Genomic DNA, 26,023 nt, shown 5'->3' with positions numbered 1-26,023 from the left:
AGGCGACGGGCCCTGCCGGCCGGGGATTTCATCATGCGGGGGGCCGGGCCTCCTCGTCCTCCGCCTCCTCCGCCTCCCGGGCCGCTCCATGCCGCGGCCCCTTAGCCTCCTTCTCGGCCGCCTCGCAAGCAGCATCGGCAGCCCGCTTTGCCGCCGTCTCCCCGGTCTCGACGCCTCCCTTCACCTCGGCCGACCCTCCGCCGCCGGCCATTCCTCGTCGTCCTCCTCCTCCTCCTCGTCCCCGAGAGCCCCCGGCCTTGGCGCCAGGATGGACGGCCCCGCTGCCGAGGCGCTCTTGGCCCCGCTCCGGCAGGCCGTGAGGCAGCAGGTGAGGAGCCCCCTAAGCGGGGATGGGGTGGGGAAGGATGGGGCGCCCTTTTGGCCCCTCTGTATGGGGCGAGGGCCCCCCGGCCTCTTCTGGGGTAGGGGCTTCTGGCCAGCTGTGCAGCCAGATTTATTTATTTTGGGTGGGGGAGAGGGAGCGAGCCCCCAGGGAGACCATAACCAGACCCACCCTATAGGATCTGGGGTCCCCCTCCCCATCTTAGGATGTTGTGGGGCATGGGTGGGGTGGCATCCTTTTCTTTGTAATAGGTTTCCATGGGGGGGGGTCTTTAGTGCTCTGGATCTTGGCCCTTGAAGTGGCAAGAGGGGTCCCTCTCTCTCCCTCCCCCCCACCCCAAAATACACACCCTTTATTCTGGAGTGCCTTTGAATCCCCAGTACACGTGTCTAGTATTGCTCTGAAATCCGTGGCTTGGAAAGGGTTATGCATGGGCCCAGGCTAGTTTTTTGCATTGGGATCTCCCTTTGGGAGCTGGGGGTTTGGCTTGATGCTTGGGATCCTGGGATCCTCTGCCCCCCCCCAGTGATCACCCATATACTGCTTGATTTGTACCTATACAAATGGGAAGGACAGCCTCGGTCATCCTGGATCCATGGGGTCATCTGAACCTGTCTGATTGCCAACCTTCTTTGGACCCTGAGATTTGGGCATCGCTGGGTATCCATTCTTAAAGGGAGGTGCTAAGGGACATCCGTCAGGATCTCTGTTTTGATCATCATACCCAAAGGATCCTGATCTGTAGTTCAGGGATTTCTTTTGCCTAGAATCCCCTTTTGCCTTAGGTGGACTTTCTCCCCTCCTCGCTTAAGGTCTCAACGGATCAACCTCTTGTTTCTCCTCTCCATTCAAAGCTTCCTTTCCTGGCAGGGTTGGGTCTTGGAGGCACACACACCCCCTCCGCCCCCATTACTGTTTCTCCCCAAAAACTCTGCCTTCTTTAATACAACTGGGTTTTTATGACGTTCCTGTCGCTCTCTTATAGCCAAAGACTTCATTCACCATGCATCTTCCACCCCATTAGTGAAAAGTCCCCTTCTTGTTTTTTAAACTCTCTTTTCAAGACTGGGTCTACTCTTCGCCGCAAGAAGTTGAGCAGCGAGGCTGTTCTGCCTGGACTCTGAACAGAAATGAAATAATCACCTTTTTTTCCTGTTCCAAATACACATTTTAGTGGCTTTTCTCTCCCGTCCTCTTTTGCTGAATTTATTCTGATGTTCCTTCTGTAGCTAGAGAGATGCGTCCAGGATCCCTTTTTTCTTCCTGCAGAGAGAAATAATGATGTAAGCTGACTCTGAGCACAGAATGGAGGCCGTTTTGGACATCACCTATTTCTTTCTGCACCCATCTTTTACAGCAAAATCTTATCTATGCCTCATAAGAAATAGGTCTCACTAAATTTAGTGGGGTTTACTCCCAATATAGGCAGGAATCGCATTGCAGCCTTATCTTCTTACAAAATAGATGCAATTGGGACACATTATATCCAGTAGTTCTTTGTAAGTCCCTTACTGTATCATATATTGGCTATTGTAATCATTTTGGTATAGAAGTTGGTGATTGTATTGTCTTCTTGATCTTCTTCAGCATTAGGTATCCCCAGTAGGGTGCAAGCTCTGTTTTGCTTCCTGTGTTGAGCCTACAAATTTCTGGAAAAGTGACTTTTTTAAAAAAAAATAGGGGCTTTCTATTTTAAATAAGATTGTTCCTTTTCCTTTCTATGAGCCTCAGATCTTTTTAGTTTCTCAAACTCTTCTGTCCCCACCCTACCTTTTAACTGAGTGTATGTCTACATATCTCACTATTGTAGAATTGACTTCGTCAGTTGGGCTGAATCACATTTGACACACATATGCATTTACCAGGTATCTAAATAGACCATTCTGTATTTCTGAATTCCCTAGTATGCCTCTGTTCACATGGCATTCTTGTTTGGCTGGTTATGTAAAGAGGGCACAGTTGCACGTCCTTTACGTAGCAGGATGGGGAGAGTTTTAATTACACTTGATTTTACGTGTGTGAATCATCATCACACATCATCCCAAATTACTTACTTATAGAGCAGTCTGACTAAATGACGTTATACCAGTGGCGGGATGTGTTAGCTGTATTAAAATAATTTCGACACCTTGCATGTGCAAATGCAGTGCATCTAAAAGCAAAAGATGCTACTTTTTAATTTTTTTCGGCTAAAGAGGAAATGCTGATCAGTCAAGCTTGGTGTGGAAAGGGACTTTGAGAAGTGCAGACTGTGCCACGGGAGGGCAAAAGTACCGAAGAAAAGACTCACATTTGGCAGCTTAAGAGCCGTTTCATGCAGGCTGATGGCTTCTGCTAGAGATGGGCCCCTATTGCTTTGTGAGGAGAGAAGGAACGCTGTAATTAAGCTTCGGAGGAGATCTTCTCGATCCAGAAACCAGCCAGGCTGGGCGGGTTTAATGATTTCCTCCTGCAGCAGTGCCTGATGCAATAAGCGGCTGCTCTGCGGGGAGGGGTGGATCCCTTCGCTCGTGGTAAGGGACAAAGCTGCAGTGAAACCTGCCACATCAATGCTGCTTTCACTTTTTTTATCTGGGCAGGTTCCCCCCCCCCACACACACACACACTTAGCCCCCTGCTCTTATGGGCCTGAGGATTCTTTCTTTCTTGTGTCTTGAAATGGCACATGCAGTAGTATTTGTGTATTAATTTTCCCACTTAATAAAAGGACCACAGACGTCCAGTGTCCTTCTTTTGTTATCATCCACTGCCAGTTCGCTAAGATTTTCTTCTCGGCAGACCCCTCTTCCCCTTTTCTTGGTTTCTATTCTTTTAAAGGGAAATTGTTGGGTTCCCTCCCTTCTGCCACGTTAGCTTTCAACCTGCCATGACGTTGACTAAAACTTTCACAGTTAAAACAGCTGTTTGTTAGAGTGGGCAGATTATTGTTAGAGTTGGCAGATTATTCTTTCCCCTCCCCCCCAAACCTATTTGATTATATGTGTCATTTTATTATTTAGCAGAGATTCTTATACATTAGAAATTGTTCCCCCCCCATATCTTCCTTAAATGGAGTTTTGAATTCTTCCACTCCCTCCCTAGTGCATGACTGTCTGTGGAGCAAATTACGAAGAATGAAGTGATATAGAAATTACTTTTTTTGAATGACTAGAATCATACCATGTTATAAGCAAGGGAGAGATTAGTAGGGAGACAGCGGATTCTAAATTAAGCATTATAAAACAGTTAAATTTATTTAAGTTTGCTTAAACAGTTGGAAGCTGATGTCAAGGATACATTAGGAGAAGGATAAAATTTGTTTTATTGGTAGTGACTGCCAGTAGTCTCAGACTACTGCTCTGCTACTTAAAATACACTCCCTCTTTCCACAGCCGTACATGCACATGTCTCATTGTGTATGGGAGCCTTCTCTGGCTTGGTGCATCCAGGTGTTTTATACTGCAACCCCGTCATTCCTGGCTAACACAAAAACCCACACACAGAGATTGTGAACATTCAGTGTAATGTTCAGCTATGGTTCTTTAGGCTTAAGAGATTCTTTGTAAAAAGCTTCAATACCATATACAGATGCCCTTGAAATCTTCCATGCACGCAAAGCATGTTTTTAGGCCTGTTTTGAACATGTGAAAAGAAATCTCTGGGAGAATGGGCTGCCCATCTGAAGGACCTTCTTAAAAATCTCCAATTCTATCTGTGAAACCATCCTAGAGATGTTTGCAGTGAAAGACCTGGGCATTTTTCAGAGCTGTGTGATGTTTAACTGCAAGTTGTTCAGTCGTGCACTTCCTTCTATGCTCATTTTTTAAAGAAACAAGACACTTTCTACATGTCTTCACGGGAGTCTCTCATCCTAAACCCCTAGAAACACTCTGCTGTTTTTTAAAAAAAATAATGGTGGGTCTCCCAGTTCCCCACCTCGGTAAGTGTTAAAGAAGTGTGGCTTCCTGTAGTTACCCTAACCTCTCACCCCATTTGTGGTATTTTCTCCGCATAGAACCCACATCTGAACTGTTTGCTATTCTTCTAGGGAGAATTGGTTCGCAAGTTGAAGGAAGAGAAGGCTCCTCAAGTGGATGTAGACAAAGCTGTGGCTGAGCTCAAGGCTCGAAAGAGAATCCTAGAAGCAAAGGTGAGCCATGGAATATTTTTTGGGGGGAGGGGGGGTACTGTTTATCCTCCACGTGCAATAATTCCAGAGTAAAGAGTTCATTGTTTGTTGTTTAGTCGTTTAGTCGTGTCCAATTCTTCGTGACCCCATGGACCAGAGCACGCCAGGCCCTCCTGTCTTCCACTGCCTCCCAGAGTTGGGTCAAATTCATGTTGGTCGAGTCGATGACACTGTCCAACCATCTCATCCTCTGTTGTCCCCCTTCTCCTCCTGCCTTCCAAGAGTTCATAGACCATTTTAAATCATGATTTGGTATTAACAGCCAAGATTGCAGATTCTTTCTCTGTGGTTTCCCCTTCACATGGCTGCAAGCATGCTTGACTGTGTGCATTGTACACACACCCTCTGCGTTCATTTTAGCTTTGGCACAGCTTAGGGTTCAGAGGTATAGTTAAATTATGACTGTATTAAGCTGGTTTGTTTTCACTGAAGTTTAGTTCGAAGTAGGTTGGCTTGTAACAATCGTTAGTTTAGATCGGCCATTCTCAGTGTGTGTGGGGGGGAGCCATGGCCTCCTGGCACATTTGAAGGGGGCCACAGACTGGAAACCATTCTTCACACACCACCTTACGAGGTTCATTATGCAACTTGCACAATCCTGATTCAGTCTATATTTCATGTTGCGTTTAAGGCCGTGGCCAATAAAAGGTTGAGAATGGCTAGTTTAGAGTATTCACAGGTAGTTCACGTTAGGGAACAGGAGAAAGTTGGGATTCATTTAAAAAGCAAGGATAGAGAATGTGTGGACCTCCAGATGTTGTTTGGCTTCAACTGCCCGCATCCTTGACTATTAGCTATGCTTATGAGGAATCAGTAGCGTCGCAACATTTTGAAGGCTGCCCTTTGCTCACTAATTGTGGCCAAGCTACAGTGAGGAGCTTGTCCTCATCAACATGTGTTTACCTTCATATGTGAATTCATGTGTTAATAGGTTCCAGTTTCCATCACTCCAAGCCAGCTTGACTGGGGTTTGGGCATGATAAGGAACTGTGGCCTGGCACAATCTGGAAAACCGTTACTGTGATCTTCCCGCACTCTGACCTTAACTGATGTGCTGCAGTCACAGATTCTCAGACTGAAATCATCAAAGCCAGAGGCACATCAAACAAAGTGGCCGCATTTTGAAAAATTGCCACTGCAGGAGACTAAAGCAGTTTCAAAGATTTGAAAGGCACAATAGGAAGACCAAGAAAAGAATCTTTGCTACTCTTGTGAAATTTGAAATGGGGGCTAAACTTTTTAGGTGGGAAGTTCCACCGTCTGAGTGTTGTGGTCGTGTCCAACTCTTCGTGACCCCGTGGACCAGAGCACGCCAGGCCCTCCCCTCTTCCACTACTTCCCGGAGTTTGGTCAGATTCATGTTGGTCGCTTCAATGACACTGTCCAACCATCTCATCCTCTGTCGTCCCCTTCTCCTCTTGCCCTCACACTTTCCCAACATCAGGGTCTTTTCCAGGGAGTCTTCTCTTCTCATGAGATGGCCAAAGTTTTGAAGCCTCAGCTTCAGGATCTGTCCCTCCAGTGAGCAGAAATATGTCACATATCAAACATTGGTTTAGTGGTAGGATGTGTGTTGAAGACCAAGCTTCCTTCTGCATTTGATACTTACAACTCCTACATTGTTGAGTGTCCTGTCCTGTTAAAGCCAGAGGTTGGGTATCTCTAGATGCTGTTTTAGTCACATCTGTGTTAGGGTCAGTCTGTGTTGGTGAGAAGTCAAGTATTGTATCCTTAATGCCCACAGAAAATGTCCCTTTGCCCCTTCTCAGGTCTGTTTTTGGTGTTGTCAGACTCTGAGGCAACTGAACGAAACATGTCTTTTGACTGCATATTAATGGTGCTGCTGGAGATGTTGAGCACTTCAGAAACAAGCAGAGGGCATCTGGCATGCCTTCACTTCATGCAGGGCAATGACTCTCAGAATGCCCAGAGAGAGAGGGAAAAAAATCCATTTCAGAGTACCCTGTTTTGCCTAAAATAAGACCTAACCTGAAAATAAGCCCCAGTTAAATGAAACCCCGCTCTCCGCCCTTGGGCAGCAATCGCGTGATTGTATTTGAATAAATGTGGATGGTTGTACATGGAAAAAAAACATCCCCTGAAAATAAGCCCTAATGCATTTTTGGAGCAAAAATTAATATAAGACCCTGTCTTACTTTTGGGGAAACACGGTAAAGAAATATCTCTTTTGAAACTGTTGTTATTACCATGTTTTTCAGGAACTGGCATTGCAGCCAAAGGATGATATTGTGGACAGATCTAAAATGGAAGATACTCTGAAACGGAGATTTTTCTACGATCAGGCGTTTTCAATATACGGAGGTAGATTCTTAATGGCTACAAATGCAATTGAAATTCCTTAAAGCTCCTTCCCTACGCTGTCTTTCACTTTATTTTGTTTGTCGATAGAGGCGTTATTTTAAAAAAAAGCTGGAGGGTCCAGAAGGACAAAGAATAAAGTACAGAAGTAACTGTGAGATAACAGCAAGAAACCACAAGCATCATAAAATGTTTTGCTCTGTGCCTTTGTTTTATAATACAGGATATAGATAATTCTGTTATTCCTGAATTTATTGTAAGAAAAGATTACATTTTGTGTGTGAGACCAGATAGTAGATCCTTGCAGAAACTTTGGCCTGGCTTTGAAGAATGAGACACTGAAAAGGTGTATTCTAAAAGTGTTGTCCTGTGGAAGTCTCGTGAGAAGGAAGCTACACTTGGTTCAGAGGAAATTCCTCTCTGGTGCATGTGAAATACTTTTCATTTGTGAGTGGACAGTTGAGATTAAAAAGAATGTTGTCATACCTTTAGGTAAAATAATGTTGCGGTATTGAAAGAAAAGTGAAAGCTTGCCTCTCAGCAAGTTTGGAAAGTTCTAATAAGTAACATTCAAACCCTTGATTTGTGTTCATGGTGCAGTATAAAGCCGTGTTAGATATTGATCAGCTCATTGAATGTTATTACCCTATTTTTCGCTCCATAAGACACACCTTTCCATAAGACGCACCAATTTTTTAGGAGAAGAAAACAGGAAAATATGATCTTTTTTCTTTGCTCCATAAGATGCACAGACTTTCCACCCCCACCCCCCGTTTTGTGGGAAAAAAGTGTGTCTTATGGTGTGAAAAATACGGTATACACTTTAGCTGTAAATTCAGCTTTTGGCAACACAAGAGAAACATCCTGTTGCAAAATGAAGGCCATCTATCATCTGGCTGATTTTGTTCCTTTTATGTAACTAAAGAAGTTTATTTACAGTTGTTCTATGAAAACCTGACAGTCATTCCATAAGGACTGTCTCATACAAATCTCCATCTGCAAGGTGTGGCAGATGCCGAATTTTGCATTATAGCATTGTTTAAAGCTTTTTACTGCAGCAACCGCATTATTGCATTTGAATAAATGTAGATTGTTGCACATGAGTTCTGATTAGGTTGACATAGCAGAGGTGAAAGAGAAATTGTTGTCTGCTTTCATGGCTTTTCTCTTTTGCAGGAGTAAGTGGTTTGTATGATTTTGGTCCGGTTGGATGTGCTTTGAAGAACAACATAATTCAAGCCTGGAGGCAACACTTCATCCAGGAAGAGCAGATTTTTGAGATCGACTGCACCATGCTCACACCAGAGCCCGTTCTGAAGTAAGCACAACCTCTTCTGTGTGTATCTTTATGGCCAGAACTCAAGAGCCTTGAGAACTTCTTTCTCTTTCTTTAGATTACGTGTTCACCCTTCCTTGTCATGGAAGATTCAAGGCACCCATGGATGTCCAGACATGTGACTGTCCTATGGATTATTTTTTGCTACGATCTGTTGGATTCAGACTCACCTGAGCTGTGAGAGGCACAGTAACAATCTAAATTTTAAAAATTTACTAGATAGGAAAATCCAGTATTTGGAAACCCTGTCATGCCTTGAGGATGTGCTTGTTAGGAACCTAAGAAGATGATTTATACCGAGTCAGACCCTTGGTTTATCTAAGCTATTATTGACAGTAATTAGCAGTGGCTCCCCAGAGTTTCATGCGGGTTTCTTTCCCAATTCTGCCTGGAAATGCTGGACATCATCTTCTAGGACCTTCTGCCTACAGAACAAGTGGTCTGCTATTCAGCTATGACAGTGTTCCTCTCTCCAAAGCAAGATGCTATAGAAACTCTTTCCTGATCTTGTCCTTTCTTCTCCGTTCCACTTGTTGTTTAGTTGTTAAGTCGTGTCCGACGCTTCATGACCCCATGGACCAGAGCATGCCAGGCCCTCCTGTCCTCCACTGCCTCCCGGAGTTGGGTCAAATTCATGTTGATAGCTTAGATGACACTGCCCAACCATCTCGTCCTCTGTCGTCCCCTTCTCCTCTTGCCTTCACACTTTCCCAACATCAGGGTCTTTCCCACGGAGTCTTCTCTTTTCATGAGGTGGCCAAAGTCTTGGGCCTCAGCTTCAGGATCTGTCCTTCCAGTGAGCATTCAGGGATGATTTCCTTTAGAATTGATAGGTTTGTTCTCCTTGCAGTTCAGGGGACTCTCAAGAGTCTCCTCCAGCACCTCAATTTAAAAGCATCAATTCTTCGGCGGTCAGCCTTCTTTATGGTCCAGCTCTCACTTCCATCCATCACTGCTGGAAAAACCATAGCTTTGGCTATGCGGACCTTTGTCGGCAAGGTGTTGTCTCTTGCTTTTTAAGATGCTATCTAGGTTTGTCATGGCTTTCCTCCCAAGAAGCAGGTGTCTTTTAATATTGTGGCTGCTGTCACCATCTGCAGTGATCATGGAGCCCAAGAAAGTAAAATCTGTCCATTGCACTAGACGTCAGTTAATTTGATGCATCATAGCATTTAAGATGGAGAAGTCCATCTTAAATCTCTTGGTGACATAAAACCAAGACTGCTTTGTCTCAGCCCTGCATTGGCACTAAGGGGAAAATGATATTGTTCAATCTTAGTAGATTACTGTAAGACTTGCTAATGGACTTCTGTGCTAGAAGTGTAGGAATGAAGAAGCAAAACTGCCCTTGAGCAGCCTTCTGCCCTTCCCTTTTTGTGGCGTTTCTCCTTTCTGTTCTCACTTTTGTGCCTTTTGTGTTGCTGGATAACTCACTTCCCTTGCCACAGCCCTTCTCCTGCTGCCAAGACCTGAAAGAACCAAAAAAAAAAAAAAAAGGGGGGGGGGAGTCCAGAAATGATCCTCATCACTGAGAAACAGCAGAAGACCTGGTCATTTTTTTTAGAAGCAAGGGCTGCTAGTTCGTTACTGGGCAAAGGAGTTTATTTTTAGAGAATGTAGGTGAAATGTCCTGGTTCATAGATTCATAATTTGAGAACTGAGTGCATTGTATGTATTGCTCATGGGTAAAAGGGCAGACAACATGAAATATATAAAACGATGGAGGGGATGCAGTAGCTGATCTTCCCAGTCTGATGAAGTAATTGGATGAAGTTCACCACATACTGTATCAGATTTTAAAATGCTTGACTTCAAAAGAGACTTGTTCCTAGTGTTTGTTTTATCCGGTAAAGCAGTCTTTCAACCATTTTGCACAACCGAGGTTCACGGATTCAGAAACAAGAAGCTATGCTTGTGTTTAGGTTTAATTTTAACCGGGCAGATTTTTTTTAAAACAGGAACATAACAATACATTGGTTGGTTTGTCTATATAAATTACTAATGTTTATGTTAGTTCTCAGTAAGGTGCATTTCGTGAACTATGTAAACTATACTGTGGATCCTGATGGTAATTTTTAGAGTATATATTTTAATTGTATTTTAATTATTGTAAGCCTCCCAGAGACCTTTGGGTAGTGTGGGTGGCATGTAAGTTAAATAAATAAATAAAATAAAATAAACTCATATTTCTCAGAGTAAAAAAAAAAACTGCATCCCCCCACCCCCGGCTGCATATTGTTGAGAAGCTGTCATGACACAGCTTGACATGTTAATGCTGTTTGCCATTCTAGGACCTCCGGCCACGTGGACAAATTTGCAGACTTCATGGTGAAGGATGTGAAAAACGGGGAGTGTTTTCGAGCTGACCACCTTTTAAAAGGTATGTTCCTCTGAACAATCGTGAATGACACAAAATACTGTGCTGGACTTAACTTGCTTCAACAGATGATCTGAAAAGCCTCAGGGATGTTGCCAAGCCTACCTTGCAAACGTATGTCATGGGTTAAACGGGCACCTTCCCGAGGTGGCCTAAACCCCTTCTAAGTCAGTGGGAGGGTGTTACTTCTCAGGTTTCCCTCCCATCTCTTTATCCATCGCAGTTAGGGCTGCAAGTCTCTGTTTCTGAAAAGCAAGAGCAGAAAACGTGGGAGTGTCCTGGAAATGCCCAAGTAGGAGAATATTTGCAGTAATTCTTTGTGAAGCCCTTCCTTTGGTTATGATTTTCTGAGAAATGACACTTCCCACTGTCGTTGAAGGGGTTTAGATCAGTGACATGGTTTTGATGTCATTTGTGTTGGAATTCCCTCCTTGGGAAGTTGAAGGGGTTTTTCTAGAACAGAGGAAATTTTTCCTTTTTTGGACTACTCCTTGTGTTGTGTTTGTAGGCAAGGCAAGGCAAGATGTATGGGGCTTAGCCCCTTTTCGGGGGGAGGCATCTTGCCACTGTCAGCTTTGCTTGTTCAGAACTCCCAGCTTGCCTTGATATGCCGGAATCCCTCTTATTAGGAGGAGCCTCAGGGCACAGCGGTCAAACTGCAGTACTGCAGTTGAGACTCCACTCATGAGCTAAGTTCACTCCTGGGCTCAGGTGGCTGGCTCAAGGTTGACTCAGCCTTCCATCCTATGGGGCAGGTTGGCAATCTGAGTACCAAATTTGTGTGTTGGGTGGGGGGGGCAACGTATATCCTGCCCAGAAAGTGCTTTAAGCACTATGGGGCAATATATAAGCAGCACATTTTGCTTTGCTTTTTATTATAAGGATCCCGTTATTAGTCATCTACAGCACTGGTTCTTAACCTTGGGTTACTCAGGAGTTTTGGACTGCAACTCCCAGAAGCCTTCACCACCAACTGTGCTGGCTGGGGTTTCTGGGAGTTGCAGTTCAAAAACATCCGAGTAACAAAGGTTAAGAACCACTGATCTGCAGTATATTGTTGGTCAGCTGGAAGTGGGGGGGATTAGAAGAAACACTGGAGTGTCCAGATATTCTGGAATGCTGGAAGGTGGCATAAGGATAATTTAGGCAATTTGGGTTGGTAGGAGAGTGAGAGGATTACGATGATGTGGCATGTCACACTTGCAGGAGAACATGGGGATTTAAAGATCATTTTTTATTAAATCCCTATGTCTCACCTAATCTACTACCGTGTCTTGCAGTGATTCGTATAGTGCTGGCTGAGACCTGCTGCTCTAATAGACTTATGATGATGGTTCAGGATTTGAGTGTTGCTTTCTGTGACCATACAGTTGCGTGGCTTTTGATATCAAGCCACCAAACATGGGTTTATTGCCCAAGATCTTCAGAACAGAACGGCTTTATGAGCTGCTTGTTGTACATAGTCCTCTCTGAAAGGCAAGTGTTGGGAGATGCTCGGAAGGCATGGTTCTCACCAGCGCAGAGGCTGAAGAAGGCAAGTTTAACCAGTGCAAAGGTAGCATCCACCAGGGGATGTTCCCATCACATTTTGCCTAACCATAAGGTTACACCATTGTCGTAATTCCTGGCTAGGGCTCTAGACCTGATCCAGTGACTGATCCCCGCCAGAGCAGACCAGCTATTCAGTTATCAAATGGTGCTTGTGGTAGCCCATGGATTCAGGGAGTCTGCCTTCTTGCAGATTAGCAGCAGGATTTAGAACTTCAAAATCTAGGTTTTTCCCCCTGCTTACCATTGACTAAGTGTTCCTGACAGAGCCGCATGGTGTCCCTTTCCATCTTTGTCTGCTTCTCTTGAAAATAAATATTTTTGATGTCCTTCCAGTGATTAAAGCACGTGAAGTCTGTTGGTTTGGCTCAATTGCTCATAACGGTGCTGCTCCTCTTCCTCGGTTCTGATTTACGGAAGCCCACTCTCAAAAATGCTGACTGAAGAAGGTTCTTCAATTCCAGTTGAGCCTTTCAATTCGTAATAATATAATTTAGGAAAGAAAAATTAAGATGACTGTATGTTAAGAGTACACCGTCACATAACATGCAATATTTAATCTTAAAAGATTTAAAGATGTTTCGGAGACTACGTTAGATTAATTTTTAGCACAAATTAGTGGAAATTAGAGTACCCTCATGCAAGATCAGAGCCCTTGACTCAGTTTTCAGGTGCAAGAAAGTGCAGGTTGCTTCAGTTTCTCTGATTTAGGGATGTTCACACCTCCATCTTCAGGCAATTCTTTCCACATGGGCCTTTTTGAGTTGTGCATACTGTATGAGACCAAGCCCATTGTGGAGTGCTTTAGCCCAGTCTCTTGGGCCACACTGTTGTGTACTTGCAATGAAAGTGTGGCTGAGAACACAGCAGCTCTCCCCTGTAGTTGCACTTTGCAGACATCCACGATGGATGAGGTCTCCGGGAGCTTGCTCGTCCATCATCACCAGTCTCTTCAGGAAGCCGCAGAGCTCCTGGGAACCTGCCTGAAAGCTGTTACTTCTGAGTTTATATTTTGCTGCTCTTCTGGATTCGCCACGAATGCGTCTTTCCTTGTCTTGCAGCCCACTTACAGAAGCTCATGTCGGACAAGAAATGTACCGCTGAAAAAAAGACCGAAATGGAGAACGTGCTAACGCAGGTCAGTAGGAATCGTGGGCAAACGAAAGTGGAGGCTCTGACCGTTTGTAGGCTGTGTGGCTGGTCGGGCTGACTCCCGGGGGCAAAACTCTGTCTCCGTATTCCAGAAGTTGAAGAAGCGGGAAGCCCGTGCAGGCAGCATCTTAGCTCTCCTTCAGAGCCAAAGTCATTCATTCTGTAACGCAGCACCACGGCCAGGCCTTCCTTGTTCTTGCTCTCAGGCCATTTCTCCTGCTGAGGTGTTGCATGAATCTCACTCTTCCTCATTCTTGGTTTCTAATGAAGCTCAATTTGGGGGGAACGAGGAAGCCTTGACAAGCAGGATAACTGCGAGGCGTGTGTCTTGTTACTGTTGGTCTGTGCTCTTTTATTTATTTATTTATTTACTTACTTACTTACTTACTTACTTACTTACTTACTTACTTACTTACTTACTTACTTACTTACTTACTTACTTACTTACTTACTTACTTACTTATTTATGGAGTTGGGTTCTGGGAGTCGTAGGCCAACCCAAGCGCTGGCCGCAACGTCTTGTAGCATGCCTTTAAGGGCTTGGTATCCTGCCAAAGGGGAGGTGGTGGGGTGGATAAAGGGAGGTCCTGCTGCAACCCCTGTGTTAATCTGATGGCTTTTTATTTTTTTATTTTTTCCTCATAGCTGGATAACTACGGCCAAGAAGAACTCGCAGACCTGTTTGTGAATTACAATGTGAAGTCTCCCATCACAGGAAATGACCTCAGCCCTCCTGTGTCTTTCAACCTGATGTTCAAGACTTCTATAGGGCCCGGTGGAAACATGCCAGGGTATGTGAAGCATGGAAATTGATGTGTCTCTTTAAGATCTGGGGAATTTTTGTGGGGGTGACTTCGCTCAGGCTGTTGCCAAACACATTCCCAGTCGGCCTGCTTCTCTGAAGCCAACCCCTACCCCCTTCTCCATCTTCTGGAGGAATTCCCGAGAATGAGTGACATTTGGGGGAAGCCGTTACACATTCCAGCAGTGATGCTGAAGGGGAAGTGGGCTGAGAAAACAGCCGGTTAGGCAACTGAGGATCCCTTATGCCTGACAGTAAAAAAACAAAAACAGTTTTACTTCTCAAAATCAATGCTGTCACTTCCCCAGGCATAATAGGGGCATTCCAGGGTGGGAAGATCTGGTAGTGGTACAAAATGTAACAACAAGGCCAAGCAAAGTGAACTAATTAATAAAAATATATTTTGAATTCATCTTGAGCCTTTGCTAAGAGCTGTTTTTGCTAGCTGGGCGATTGTGGGAGTTGTATTTAAGAAGTTCCCTGGTCTTATGGTAAACCTTTTTTGTTGTATTAGGAAGGTGTCTTTGGCAAAGCATTTAATGCTAAGCATAAAAAGGAAGACGTAATGATCTCTAAGGTTTATGGTACAAAAAGAACATGGTGCAGAGGTTGTACCTCCCCAGGCACGTTGATTTCAGATCAAACCGTTTGTCCAAGCTTATGTCAAGCTGACAGGTCAACTCAGCATGAAGTGAAAGTGCTTCTTGGGTTTTGGAAGAAGAAAATTGACCAGACAACCCTGTGTATTGGTAAATGAATGAACTGCAGCATCTTTAGGGTGAGCTAGCAACTGAAGGATACAGCCATTGGTCCATAGAGTTTCACAGTTGAAGACCTCTGTTTCTTAGTAGAAGCAGTGGAGGCAAAACCCGAACTCAGCTCCAGTTGCAAGTTCAAGTTCAGGGCGTTGGTCACCCGTGAGTAAACCTCTGCAAGGAAGACCAAAAGGCCCAGGGCGTGGGCCTCTCATCCCGTTTGAATGAGCCGAGAAGAGGAAATGGGAGTGACTTTGAAGGGCATCCTGGCAGAACTTAAGCCAGCTCACTTTCACTTTGCTTCTTAGCTTGATGGTCCATTGTCTGGGAACCAGGCCTGTTTTCTCTCAGCTGGACCTTTTTCCTGTTCTCTAGCCATGGTTGTTGTCTCATCTTTTGTGTGTTCCTTCTCTTTAAAAAAAATAGTTACCTGAGGCCAGAAACTGCACAGGGAATCTTCCTGAACTTTAAACGCCTTTTGGAGTTCAACCAAGGAAAACTGCCTTTTGCTGCTGCTCAGATTGGAAATTCATTCAGAAACGAGATTTCTCCTCGCTCCGGCCTCATCAGAGTCAGGTACTGCCCGCGTTGTCTCTCCGTGGCTCTTGCTCCTGCAGCATGGGAGGGAATGAAAATGTCTTAGTCAGAACGGCTCATTACACTAGAGTAGTCCTTCCTAATACGATCCTATGAAGTTTCTCCCTTGACCTCACAGTTTCCCCCTTTTGCTACCCAACCACATCATGATTTAAATCAATTAGATTTTTTTTAAAAAAAATCATTTTTTAAAAATCCACCCTGCCAGCATATCAGGAACTTGACATTTTGTGGGTGGACATCATATTGCTGTTCTGAGCATACTCCGTATCAGGTTCTTGCAGGCAGAAAGATTGACTGTGTACGTTTGTACGGCTACCGTACCTATTTTCAAGTTTCATTCTGACTAGCCTTTAAAAAACAACTTTGAAGCTAAGTACTTCACTCTTCGTAATGCAAACTGATTCCAAACAAAACTGTCTAGCAATTTCCACCACTCTCTCATATTTAGATCTTGGGAATCAAAAGTGGGGAGCATGGCGTTGATGGGATATCCCTTATGACTCAGGCAAGCATCTTAAGTGTACGTGAACAAAGCCCCTAATCTCGTGCAGAGTCAATTCAGTGGTGATGCTAGCACTCTTGAGTTGGGAGAGGCATGTTGTTGAGAACGCACATTAACTTGGCCTGGCTTGGGTATGTGGGATTCTGCCTTGCAAAACATCGTTTCTAACGCCTGTCAAATGGAAGAGCTGTTACATCTAGGTGGCATCTTTCTGTTTTAGGGAATTCACCATGGCCGAAATAGAGCACTTTGTGGATCCCAGTGAGAAACATCACCCCAAGTTCCAGAGTGTGGCCAACCTCCACATCCTCCTGTATTCCTCCAAAGCCCAGACCAGTGGGCAGCCAGCACGTACCATGCGTTTGGGGGATGCTGTTGAGCAGGTAACCCAGGTGTTCCTTTTACTCTTAAGACACATTCTTCTCGGTGGGATTTTGGCCCTTTGTGTTGCCGTATTTTTCCATGTATAAGACGCCCCATGTATAAGATGCCCCCCCTTTCTAATCCAAAATTAAGAAATCTAAGTGGGGCTTAGCAAGCATAGGGGGAAAGGGATCAAAGCACCGCAGGATCGCTTTGATCCCTGCTATCCCCTCCACTTGTTTTTGTTCTCTCCTCAGCTTACTTCTGTGTATGACAACCCTCGATTTTTAGTCTAAAGATTTTAGACAAAAGTATAGTCTTATACATCGAAAATACGGCATTTGTCTCCTCTTATATGATGTTTTTATTGTTGTTTTATATATTTTTAATGTACACCCCCTTGATTATTGGATGCTCTAAAAGTGAAGGAAGTAAATAAGCAAATATCTTTCTTAAGGAGACTTGGGGATTTTAATTGTATGAAGCAGCTAGGGATTTCTGAATTCACTGTGGTTGTCCAGGGTTTCCTATTGGGGATACATGATGAGAGCTTTGTGTTGTGATCTGTAGCCGCGTCCATCCTGTTGGTCAGGACCAGTGTTTCCAATACAGCGGGCAAGAGGTATGTCAGGCCCTGCTGGTCATAGCCTGAGAAAGCCCCAGTGATGAGTTTTATATCTGAGTGCCTAAAGGATCAGTCCCGAGTCCATTTTCTACAGAATGCTTTTGATGGTTTATCCCAAGTTAATTTTTCTGATTTAATACATTGAAAGCGCTGTTGAGTCTTCTGGTGGGGACATGCTGTTTTCTGTCGTATTTACGCATAACAACAAGCGTTGCAGTCAGTTCTGGAGGAAGCGGCTTGTGATGATGATTTTTGTTGTTTCTCCTGCTAGGGTGTGATCAATAACTCAGTCCTGGGCTATTTCATTGGCCGCATCTACCTCTACCTCATCAAAGTCGGCATCTCTCCCAACAAGCTGCGCTTCCGACAGCATATGGAGAACGAGATGGCCCATTACGCCTGTGACTGTTGGGACGCAGAGTCGAAAACATCCTATGTAAGTGATCTGGTAGCTGACAGGGCTTTGTTCTTCGTCGTGATGGAGGAAGCGGGAAGGAGATCATAGCCCTCGGGTTCCTTAGACCTTCTTGGACTTGATCAGTTTGTCGTTGTCGTCTTTATTTAGAGAGCCTTTGATGACTTTAGTGGCTTCTGTGGTTTCTTCTGCAGTAATCGCTTGTAAGATGCATGGCTCTCAAAGCAGATTTAATGTTATCCTTTAATGAATCAAATGTAGTTTTAATTTCAGTTAACCAATTTCACTGGGTTTTGGTGAGGAGGATGAACTAAATGAATTCAAATATTTATAACTTTTATTTTGAGTTGAATAGTTGGTGTAAGAACCTTTATTATAAATAAAATACATAAGTAAAATATAAACACGTGTTAGATGAACACATATACACGGATGTGTTTGTACACAGTGTGTACACAACACAGACACACATGTAGATAAACATTAATGCAGGAAATACAGGTGGAAGTCCTTTTGTGCAACTGCACAAATGGTATAACATTTAGAGGCGAATTGCGGTAAGTTAAGAAATCTCAATAGGTTTTATCCATTAGATATTGACTTAAACAACTCAGTGTACAACAAAGGTATTTTAACTGATGGCAGTTTGCTACTAAAGTTACATCTTTTGGTTAACCGCAGCAGGATTTCAGCTGTTGTGTTGCTTATTCCTTTTAGTTTTGAAAGAATATGTATTTTGTCGTGACCCTGGCTTTTTAGCTTTTTAGCAGAGTACCACTTCTGAAGACAGGTTTGCTGGCCCCTGCCCACCCTTTTGCTCTGAGGGTGGCATGCTTTATGTTTCCGTTTGCACCTTCTGGGCCATCTCCACTTCTGCAGCAGACGGGTTTACATGTAAGGTGGTGTGGGATTTTGAGGCTGAATTCAGTAAAGGAGAATCACTAAAGGGAGCCTAGGAAGCCGCTGGAGCTGGTATTTCCCAGTTGTTTTAAGGTGCAGAGTGAACCCGGAGACTGTAGATTTTGCTTTCAGTTTCACGGAGTCCTGCGGTGGACCAAAAAAAATGAAGCTTTTGGTTTTGGGCTTTTTCAGGGGTGGATTGAAATCGTTGGCTGTGCTGACCGTTCCTGCTATGATCTCTCTTGCCACGCCAGAGCTACCAAAGTTCCTCTTGTAGCTGAGAAACCGCTTAAAGAACCCATATCCTTTTGGAAACAAAACCCTTATTTCCCAGGGTAGATTCTTTCTTAGCCGCTTTGGCTCCCTTGTTGGGAGAAACGCAGCATATAAAGAAAACTAATAATAATATTAATTATTTATTTTATTTTATTTATTTATTTATTGGACTTATATACCGCCCCATAGCGCAACAAGCGCTCTCCGGGCGGTTTACAATTTTTAATTATACAGGCTACACATTGCCCCCCCCCCAGCAAGCTGGGTACTCATTTTACCAACCTCGGAAGGATGGAAGGCTGAGTCAACCTTGAGCCGGCTACCTGGGATTTGAACCCCAGGTCGTGAGCACAGTTTTAGCTGGCAGTACAGCGTTTTAACCACTGCGCCACGAGGCTCTTTTGTTACTGAATTAGTAACAACAACAACAATAACAATTCATTAATAATAATAATAATAATTAATAATAATATGGTGCATCAGGCATGAGGGTGGCTGATCCACATCACAAGCTCTCTTTTGTGAAAACCCACTGGGGTTGAAACAGAAAAGGGTCTCAAAATAAATCATTGTGATCTTCTGTTGACATCTTTGTAAACCTGAATGGGAGATAACTGGCTGTGAAGTCGAAGTTCAGAATGGACCGCTCACTCGCGCGTCTGTCGGGATATTCTGCGCTAGGCTTGTGTGGTGAGAATTGTTTCAGTTATTGAAGATGCCGGCACCAAGAGAGGCCAGAAAATCCACAGCTAGAAATTGGGTATTTTCTGTCCCGGCCCCTTTATTGCGGAACAAGTTACCGTCGGCGATTCCCCAAGCACCGTCTCTTCTGACCTTTAGAAAAACCCTGAACACTGAATTCTTTGGGAAAACTTTGACACTTCTTTTTATTGTGTTTTGTTATTTGTTGATTGCCAGTATGTTTAACTCTTGTTTTGTTGCTGTTGTAATATAATATCGCAGCTGTTTCTGCGCTGCTCAGAAAGTGCCTATTCACTATGGGGTGGTATAAAAATATAATAAATAAATAAGACTTGCCATGTGAGGAGAGTATTTTGAAATACGGGGTCAATGTTGTCTTATGTGTTGCCCGGACATGCATGTGTTGGATGGATTTGTTATTGTCCGTGATTTGGCTGTGTGGAAGAACCAGGGCCCATTTGCTTTGAGTAAACAGAATAAGAGTCCTTGTGTTCTGACCATCATGTAGGACGCACATGTGGGGGCCGAAGTGCTGAATAAATGCTGCGTTATAGCAAGGTGGGAAAAGTAATGTGCGTCTGTCATTCAGGGTTTAATATCTAAACATTCTCAGCTTTCTTTTGACCCATTCCTTAACACCACCTGTACAAAACAGTCAACGTTGTGCAGTTCGAAGCAAACAAGGGAGCGATCGGCAAGGCTTACAAGAAGGACGCCAAGCTGGTTCTGGAATACCTTTCCATCTGTGATGAGTGTTACGTCAGCGAGATGGAGGAGCTGTTGAATGAAAAAGGGTACGTTGGGCCCAGGAAGATGAACAAACGCCCTGATCCTCTTGCTTCCGTCATTGATTCAGATTGGATTGTCCAGGGCCGTCTCCTGACAAATTTGCCACTGTATTCGTTTCTGGAAAATCCTCAGAAAATCAGGATTTTATTGCTGTTTCAGGTGGCAAGCTCTTCTTAGTGCTTTAAGCCCTAGGCTGTGTAGAACTAACATTGGGATTTCAAGTGGGCTGAGATTTCCCACTTGATCCACAGACTTTTCAAGAACTTTGTCGAGGACAAAAGGTAGTAAGTTTGCTCTTTCTGAAGGAAACCCGAAAATATCAGAATGGGTTCAATAACGTGAAAGTGGGGCTGAATCAGCTACCAGGCGGTAGAGCTAACCACGGTCTTTGAGGTCTGGCCCATGAATTATAGTGCTTTTCTCCCTGTTGTTTAGTCATTTAGTCATGTCCGACTCTTTCTCCTAGTGCCTTTTAAAACCACGAACAAAATGCCAAAGTATTCCAGAAATAGAAATGGTGAGGGAGAGTTTATACAATTGCCGTGCTCTGTTTTTTTAAACATGGTACCCCGAATATCCCATGTCCGATAGTCTCAGTTTACTAACCTAGAAGCCCCTCTCAGACAGGAACAGAAATTGTGGAAGTGTCTTAATAACCTTTGAAAAACCTTTGAACTGTGGAGTTGGAAGGGGCCGTATGGATTGGCGAGTCTAGCCCCTCTTAAAGAGGCACAGCGGGGAATCGAACTCCCAACCACCTAAGCCCCTGAGCTATCCAGCAGTTCCCTTTGATGTATATTGATCCGTCCTTGTCAATGGGAAGCAATGAACTCTTCCTCAGATGTTTCCCTTCCAGAAGAACACACTCAATCAACATGTTTTTTCCCCAGATTTAGCTGCTGGTTAGCAGTCTGTTTGCAGCATCCTTTCTTTGCTTTTTGCCTCTGCTTTCACTTACCTTCAGCTCCCCTGTTGTCTCTTACTTAACTGGACCCTTGTTGGTCCTCTTTTGAATGAGATGTGGCTCATCTTAGGCTTTCCTCTGGCATGTCCTTGTTTTTGGCTTCTTTTAACTCAAAGCCAGGATAAGATGTTGCCTTGCACTGTGTCAGACCTTCAGTCCATCTAAACCCAGTGGTTCCCAACCTGGGGTCCCCAGATGTTCTTAGACTACAGCTCCCAGAATCCCCGGCCAGCACAGCTAGTGATGAAGGCTTCTAGGTGTTTTAGTCCAAGAACACATGGGGACCTCAGGTTGGGAACCCATGATCTAGCTGCACATTGTTGGCTCAGATTGTCAAAAGCACTCCAGGCTTTCAAGCAGGGCGGTTGCCTAGCCCTGCCTGGGGTTCTCCTGTCCAAGCGCTAGCCTGGTCCAACTCTACTCAGCTTCCAAGATCAGGTGTGACCAAGGTTATATGGAAGGAGTCTTGAGCGGATTCTTCTGCGGTGGATTTCATTTTGAAGATTCTTTCCTCTTTCTTTTACAGGGAATTTACTATTGAAACTGAAGGGAAAACTTTTCAATTATCAAAGGACATGGTCAGTGTGAAAAGATGCCAGAAGACTTTACACGGTACGTCTCCGGTCCCTATACCTAGTACGGTCTTTAGAAATTCACAAAGGGAGAACCTTCTCGAAAGTTAGTGGGAGCCCTCTATTAACTAATCAGGGACTGGTTCATAGGCTTCCATGGCATTATGGCGGCCATTGAAAGAACATCTCTTTGGTCAGAGGTGCAAACCAATGCAGGGCTAATCACCTGGTTGAACTGATGAGGTAGTTAATTTCCCATGGCAATCCGTTACAACTGTGAGGCCTCTCATGTTGGCCAAGTCATCTTAGTGGCCTTTGCATGCATTATCACTGCGTTATTAGAACCCCAGTGCTGCTGATGTTAAAAATACATACATAACCAGACATCTGGTACCTTTGATTCAGGCAATGATATTCTCTCTGATCTTGATTTTCCTCCCAGTGGAAGAGATTGTTCCCAATGTGATCGAGCCTTCATTTGGCATCGGAAGAATCATGTATACAGTATTTGAGCACACATTCCGCATCCGGGAGGGAGATGAACAGAGAACGGTAGGGATTCTTGCACTTTTAATAATAGTAATAGCAACGAGAACTTTTGAACTGCAGAGCTGGGAGGGACCCTATGGCTCAAGGGGGCCCAGTGGGGAGTTGAACTCTCAGCCTCTGGCTCCGCAGCCAGAGACCTAAGCCACTGAGCTATCCAGCAGCTCAGCTTGACTTAGGAATTGGTGGGTGTATAGGAATCTTTACAGGATGCATTCAAGTCTGGTTCTAGATGCTCCCCCTCCCCACGGCCAGGGTGCATTCAACCAGCTCCTCAGTGCCAGATGTTGAGTTTCAGTTCTCCTCTCCTATACCCCCCCCAAAAAAAAAAACTGTTGTGGATAGGCAGAAGAATTTCAACTCTGGAAAAAAAGAAATAAGCACTTTCTCCTAAATTCCCCCCCCCCAAAAAAATATGGCCAGAATCTTGTTGAGGAACTTGAGCATGGCTCACTGTTCTGCCACTTGTCTGTCATGTGCCAGGCTGAGCCCTGATGGTGCAGTAGATCACTCAGCCAGTGCATGATGGACTGCCAGTGAACCAAGAAAACCGCTTGCGCTGTCCTTCAAGGCATGGCAGAATGCAACAGGATTTGGCCCAAAATGTCCAGTTTGCAAAATATAAATACAGCTCACTCACCGGTTTTAAATGATCTCCTGACTGCTCTGAGGTGCTCTGTATTTCCTGCTAATTCTTAGTCAAGTTCAAAGGAAGCCCCCTGCGAGCTGGTTTTTTAAAATGCTCACGGAGAGACTTTGTTAGTTTCACTAGTCTAAAAGCCTCTGTGTTTTCTTTTTTTGCACCAGTACTTCAGCTTTCCTGCTGTGGTGGCTCCGTTCAAATGCTCTGTCCTTCCCTTGAGCCAGAACCTGGAATTTATGCCGTTTGTGAAGGAGCTATGTGAGTAACTCAGATACTTACAGCGGAAACGATATGGTGGGAGTATGAATTTTTTTAAAAAATGTACATTTTCAAAAAAATCTGATTTTTTAAAAATGTAAAACAAATTCACCCAGATTTTCAGGAAATGAACCCACTTTCTCCATAATTCATCGGTGTAATTTAGTCATTTTTTAATTTAAATCATGGTTGAAATCCATTTGATTTTTTTAAAAAAATGTTTTTATCCATCCTGCTAACAGTAGTTCACGCCTACTGTTGTTTCCTGTGAGCCCCGGTGATGGCTTCTACCCCATGATAACAGATTTTTTTGAGGTGATGGGTTCTCTTTTTAGATTATATGCTGTTTTATTTTCCTTTTGGCATTAGGGGAGATGCAATCAGTCAAGCAGGCATTGATGGCCAGAATCCTTTTCCCAGTTTACTGCTGGGTGCCGGGATTTGCAAAGTGCTGGTTGCGTTCCTGGGTGCGCACACTTTCAGGAACACAACCAGCACCTCTTTGCTGAGCAGAAAGACTTAATGCAATTTCCCTGGCACAAGCTGAAATAAGCAGTGCAGTGTTCTTTGGATTGTGTGTTGCATTGTTTTAGCGCCTGATGACCTGCCGGACTTTCTTTTTGGCCTTTGGCCTTCTGTGTGTGTGCTGTAGAAGGGAGGAGGATCATTGCCCCTCCAGAGGGTTTGGGCTGGGTGTCTTACTGTCCCTTTCCTTTGCTTGCACTGGCTAGGCTTACAAGAGTAGAAGTCAAAAAGATTTGGGGTGAGGACCAAATGTTACTTCTTTCTGAATTAGATTATATAGTGTACTTTATTTCTGAGATTTGGGGGGCAAGCCAGACATACTCAGCACTTAAAAAACCATTAAAAAGCAAGTTTACAGTGCAGTGCTTCTAGATAGGAAGGATTAGAGGGCTACACGCCATTGCCTTGGGGGGGGGGTGGGAACACCCAAGTGTACTCACAGTGCTTTGGAAGGAGTCCTTTTAAGTCCCCCACCAAGACAAGATTCTGGCTGGACCATCTGGAAGTCACTTAATAGGCTTTGAAGTGGAGTAGGAAGATCAAAGAATAGGCAAGTAAAATGGGGCTACTTGGATACAGGGCAAATCTTCTGTGACTGTGGAGAAATTCAGTCAATCCACCATTTATGTGCGTGCAATTTATGCCCTACCACATGTACTAAAGATCCGTTAAACAGCCTGGAGAATGCTATTGAAGTAGCCAGCTTCTGGTCAAAAATAGCCTAATGATTTCAGCATTTAAATTTGTTTGAACGTTACCTATATTTCTTATATATCTGTAATTTTAAATTGTGCAGTGTTCTGATAAAAAGAAAGAAGGAAGCAAACTTGTGCTCAGCTTCCATGAGCAAAGGCTCCTAGTCATCAGTGTAGTATGTTTTAGGGATGTCTGTCCGTTCTCTGATCGTGTTTTTCATTCTCTAAAATTTGCCAATTCAGTAAGAACTGGGTACATCTTTGCTTTCTTCCCCCATCTTTTCATCAGCTGAAGCTCTCACCAGAAACGGCGTCTCCCACAAAGTGGACGACTCCTCCGGCTCCATCGGCAGGCGCTATGCCAGGACAGACGAGATTGGCGTGGCTTTTGGGATCACCATTGACTTCGACACAGTCAACCGGACGCCACACACGGCCACCTTAAGAGATCGCGATTCCATGCGCCAGATAAGGGCCGAGGTAGGACATGCAAGTGGCAAAGGTGGAGTTGGGGGGGGCTGAAGTCATGTAACTTGCAGAAAAGCGCGTGGATGACTTGAAACACCCTCGTCTTTATAGTCAGCTGTGGCTCCGTTGTGACCTTGGCATGCTCAGAATGGTAGTGGTGTCGCTAGAAAATGGAGAAAGCCAGACAAGGGGCTCCCAGTGAGCAGAAGGTGGACAGGAGAAGACAACTGCTTGTCCTTATACTCATCGCAATAAACAGAAAGTCCAGCTAGAGCTGTTCCTGTCGCTTAAGTCCTGCCAGATCCTACTCCTAGGTAGGGTATAGTTTGAGCCAAGGGTAGGAATCCAGGATTTGTCGTCCTAGTTGAGAAAGACTTGGAGGAAAAAGTGAAAGGGAATATAGCCTCCAAAGTAGCAATTCTGATTTCAGGTCCTGCCCAGTCAAGGAACTACGGGTGGAGACTGCTAGATCATAAGATTTGAGAAATTAACTTATGCTCTAGTGCATGTTTCCCTTGCTTTCATACCTCTGATGACAAATGGGACCCCATAGATCTTTGGCCCATTGATGAGCACCTTGAATCCCGTGGCCACCGACCTTCATCCTGAAATGGCACAAGTACAGTTCAGGCACTCAGTGGCATATGGATCCCATTACGCCTTCAGGACAGTGCTCGCCCTGCTCCCTCTATTGTCACTTTGAACATGGACGTATGACTTTCTGAAGAAGGGTCGGTGGCTGTACCTGAGTGGTATCTCTATGTGAGCCTGACCCCAGGATCAGGGTTCTGGCTCAGTGAAGAGCTTACCTGGATAGAGCCGTGTCTCCTATCGCAGGCAGTCATGTTACTGTTCTCAGGACTGGGCTAGTCCACAAGTATTTGTGGTCTTCACGTGGCTCCTTAAGGAACAGAGAGGGCTACCGTCTCAAGACGACTAAAGTCTGTGAAGTCAGTCATGTACAACTGCCTGGGTTCTGAGATGCGAAGTAACACCCCCTCCCCCAATTCTGTCTGATTGTGTCTTTTGTCTTCTCTCTAGATCTCTCAGCTTCCTGCCATCGTACAGAACCTTGCCAATGGTCACGTAAGCTGGGCTGACGTGGAGGCCAGGTATCCACTCTTTGAGGGACAAGAAACTGGCAAAAAGGAGACCATTGAGGAATAAAGCTCACAACCAGGAAAAAGAAAAAAGGAAACTTGACAAAGAAGTCCAAATTTTATTGTTAATGGAATATGACATTTATTCTGTGTACTGTTTGAAACAACATCATTTTGCTCACCCAGGGACTTATCTCATTATGTTCTTTCCCCTCCCTTGCAATCCTGCCTGATTTTAATTTCCATCTCTCCAATAGCCGCAAATACAATGAATAAAACA

At 44.4% G+C, this 26,023-nt stretch overlaps 1 protein-coding gene and 1 long non-coding RNA gene across 3 annotated transcripts; one reads left to right on the top strand and one right to left on the bottom strand.

Moving 5' to 3' along the window:
• Positions 1–26,023, top strand: GARS1 (glycyl-tRNA synthetase 1). Of its 2 annotated transcripts, none has more exons than XM_073002822.2 (17): positions 1–328; positions 4,371–4,472; positions 6,731–6,833; positions 8,007–8,148; positions 10,458–10,546; positions 13,153–13,229; positions 13,889–14,034; positions 15,227–15,376; positions 16,123–16,285; positions 17,162–17,326; positions 18,398–18,506; positions 19,833–19,977; positions 21,463–21,548; positions 21,951–22,060; positions 22,862–22,955; positions 24,465–24,655; positions 25,685–26,023. In XM_073002822.2, exons 1-17 carry the CDS (start codon positions 89–91, stop codon positions 25,808–25,810), a joined length of 2,238 nt encoding a protein of 745 aa, XP_072858923.2. In that variant the 5' UTR covers positions 1–88; the 3' UTR covers positions 25,811–26,023. The 2 variants fall into 2 exon arrangements, with proteins under 2 accessions (XP_072858923.2, XP_072858924.2); XM_073002823.2 differs by having other exon boundaries at positions 14–328; positions 18,398–18,510; positions 19,837–19,977.
• Positions 1,512–2,876, bottom strand: LOC140708047 (uncharacterized). The gene is made up of 2 exons (XR_012088175.2): positions 2,634–2,876; positions 1,512–1,606 (listed from the first exon to the last, which is right to left on the bottom strand). It is a non-coding gene; the product is annotated as an uncharacterized LOC140708047 (long non-coding RNA).

Source organism: Pogona vitticeps, chromosome 6, assembly GCF_051106095.1.
Source record: "Pogona vitticeps strain Pit_001003342236 chromosome 6, PviZW2.1, whole genome shotgun sequence".
NCBI classification, from domain to species: Eukaryota; Metazoa; Chordata; class Lepidosauria; order Squamata; family Agamidae; genus Pogona; species Pogona vitticeps.
The sequence above is the reverse complement of the archived record's forward strand: the minus strand, read 5'-3'. Positions and strand labels throughout refer to the sequence as shown.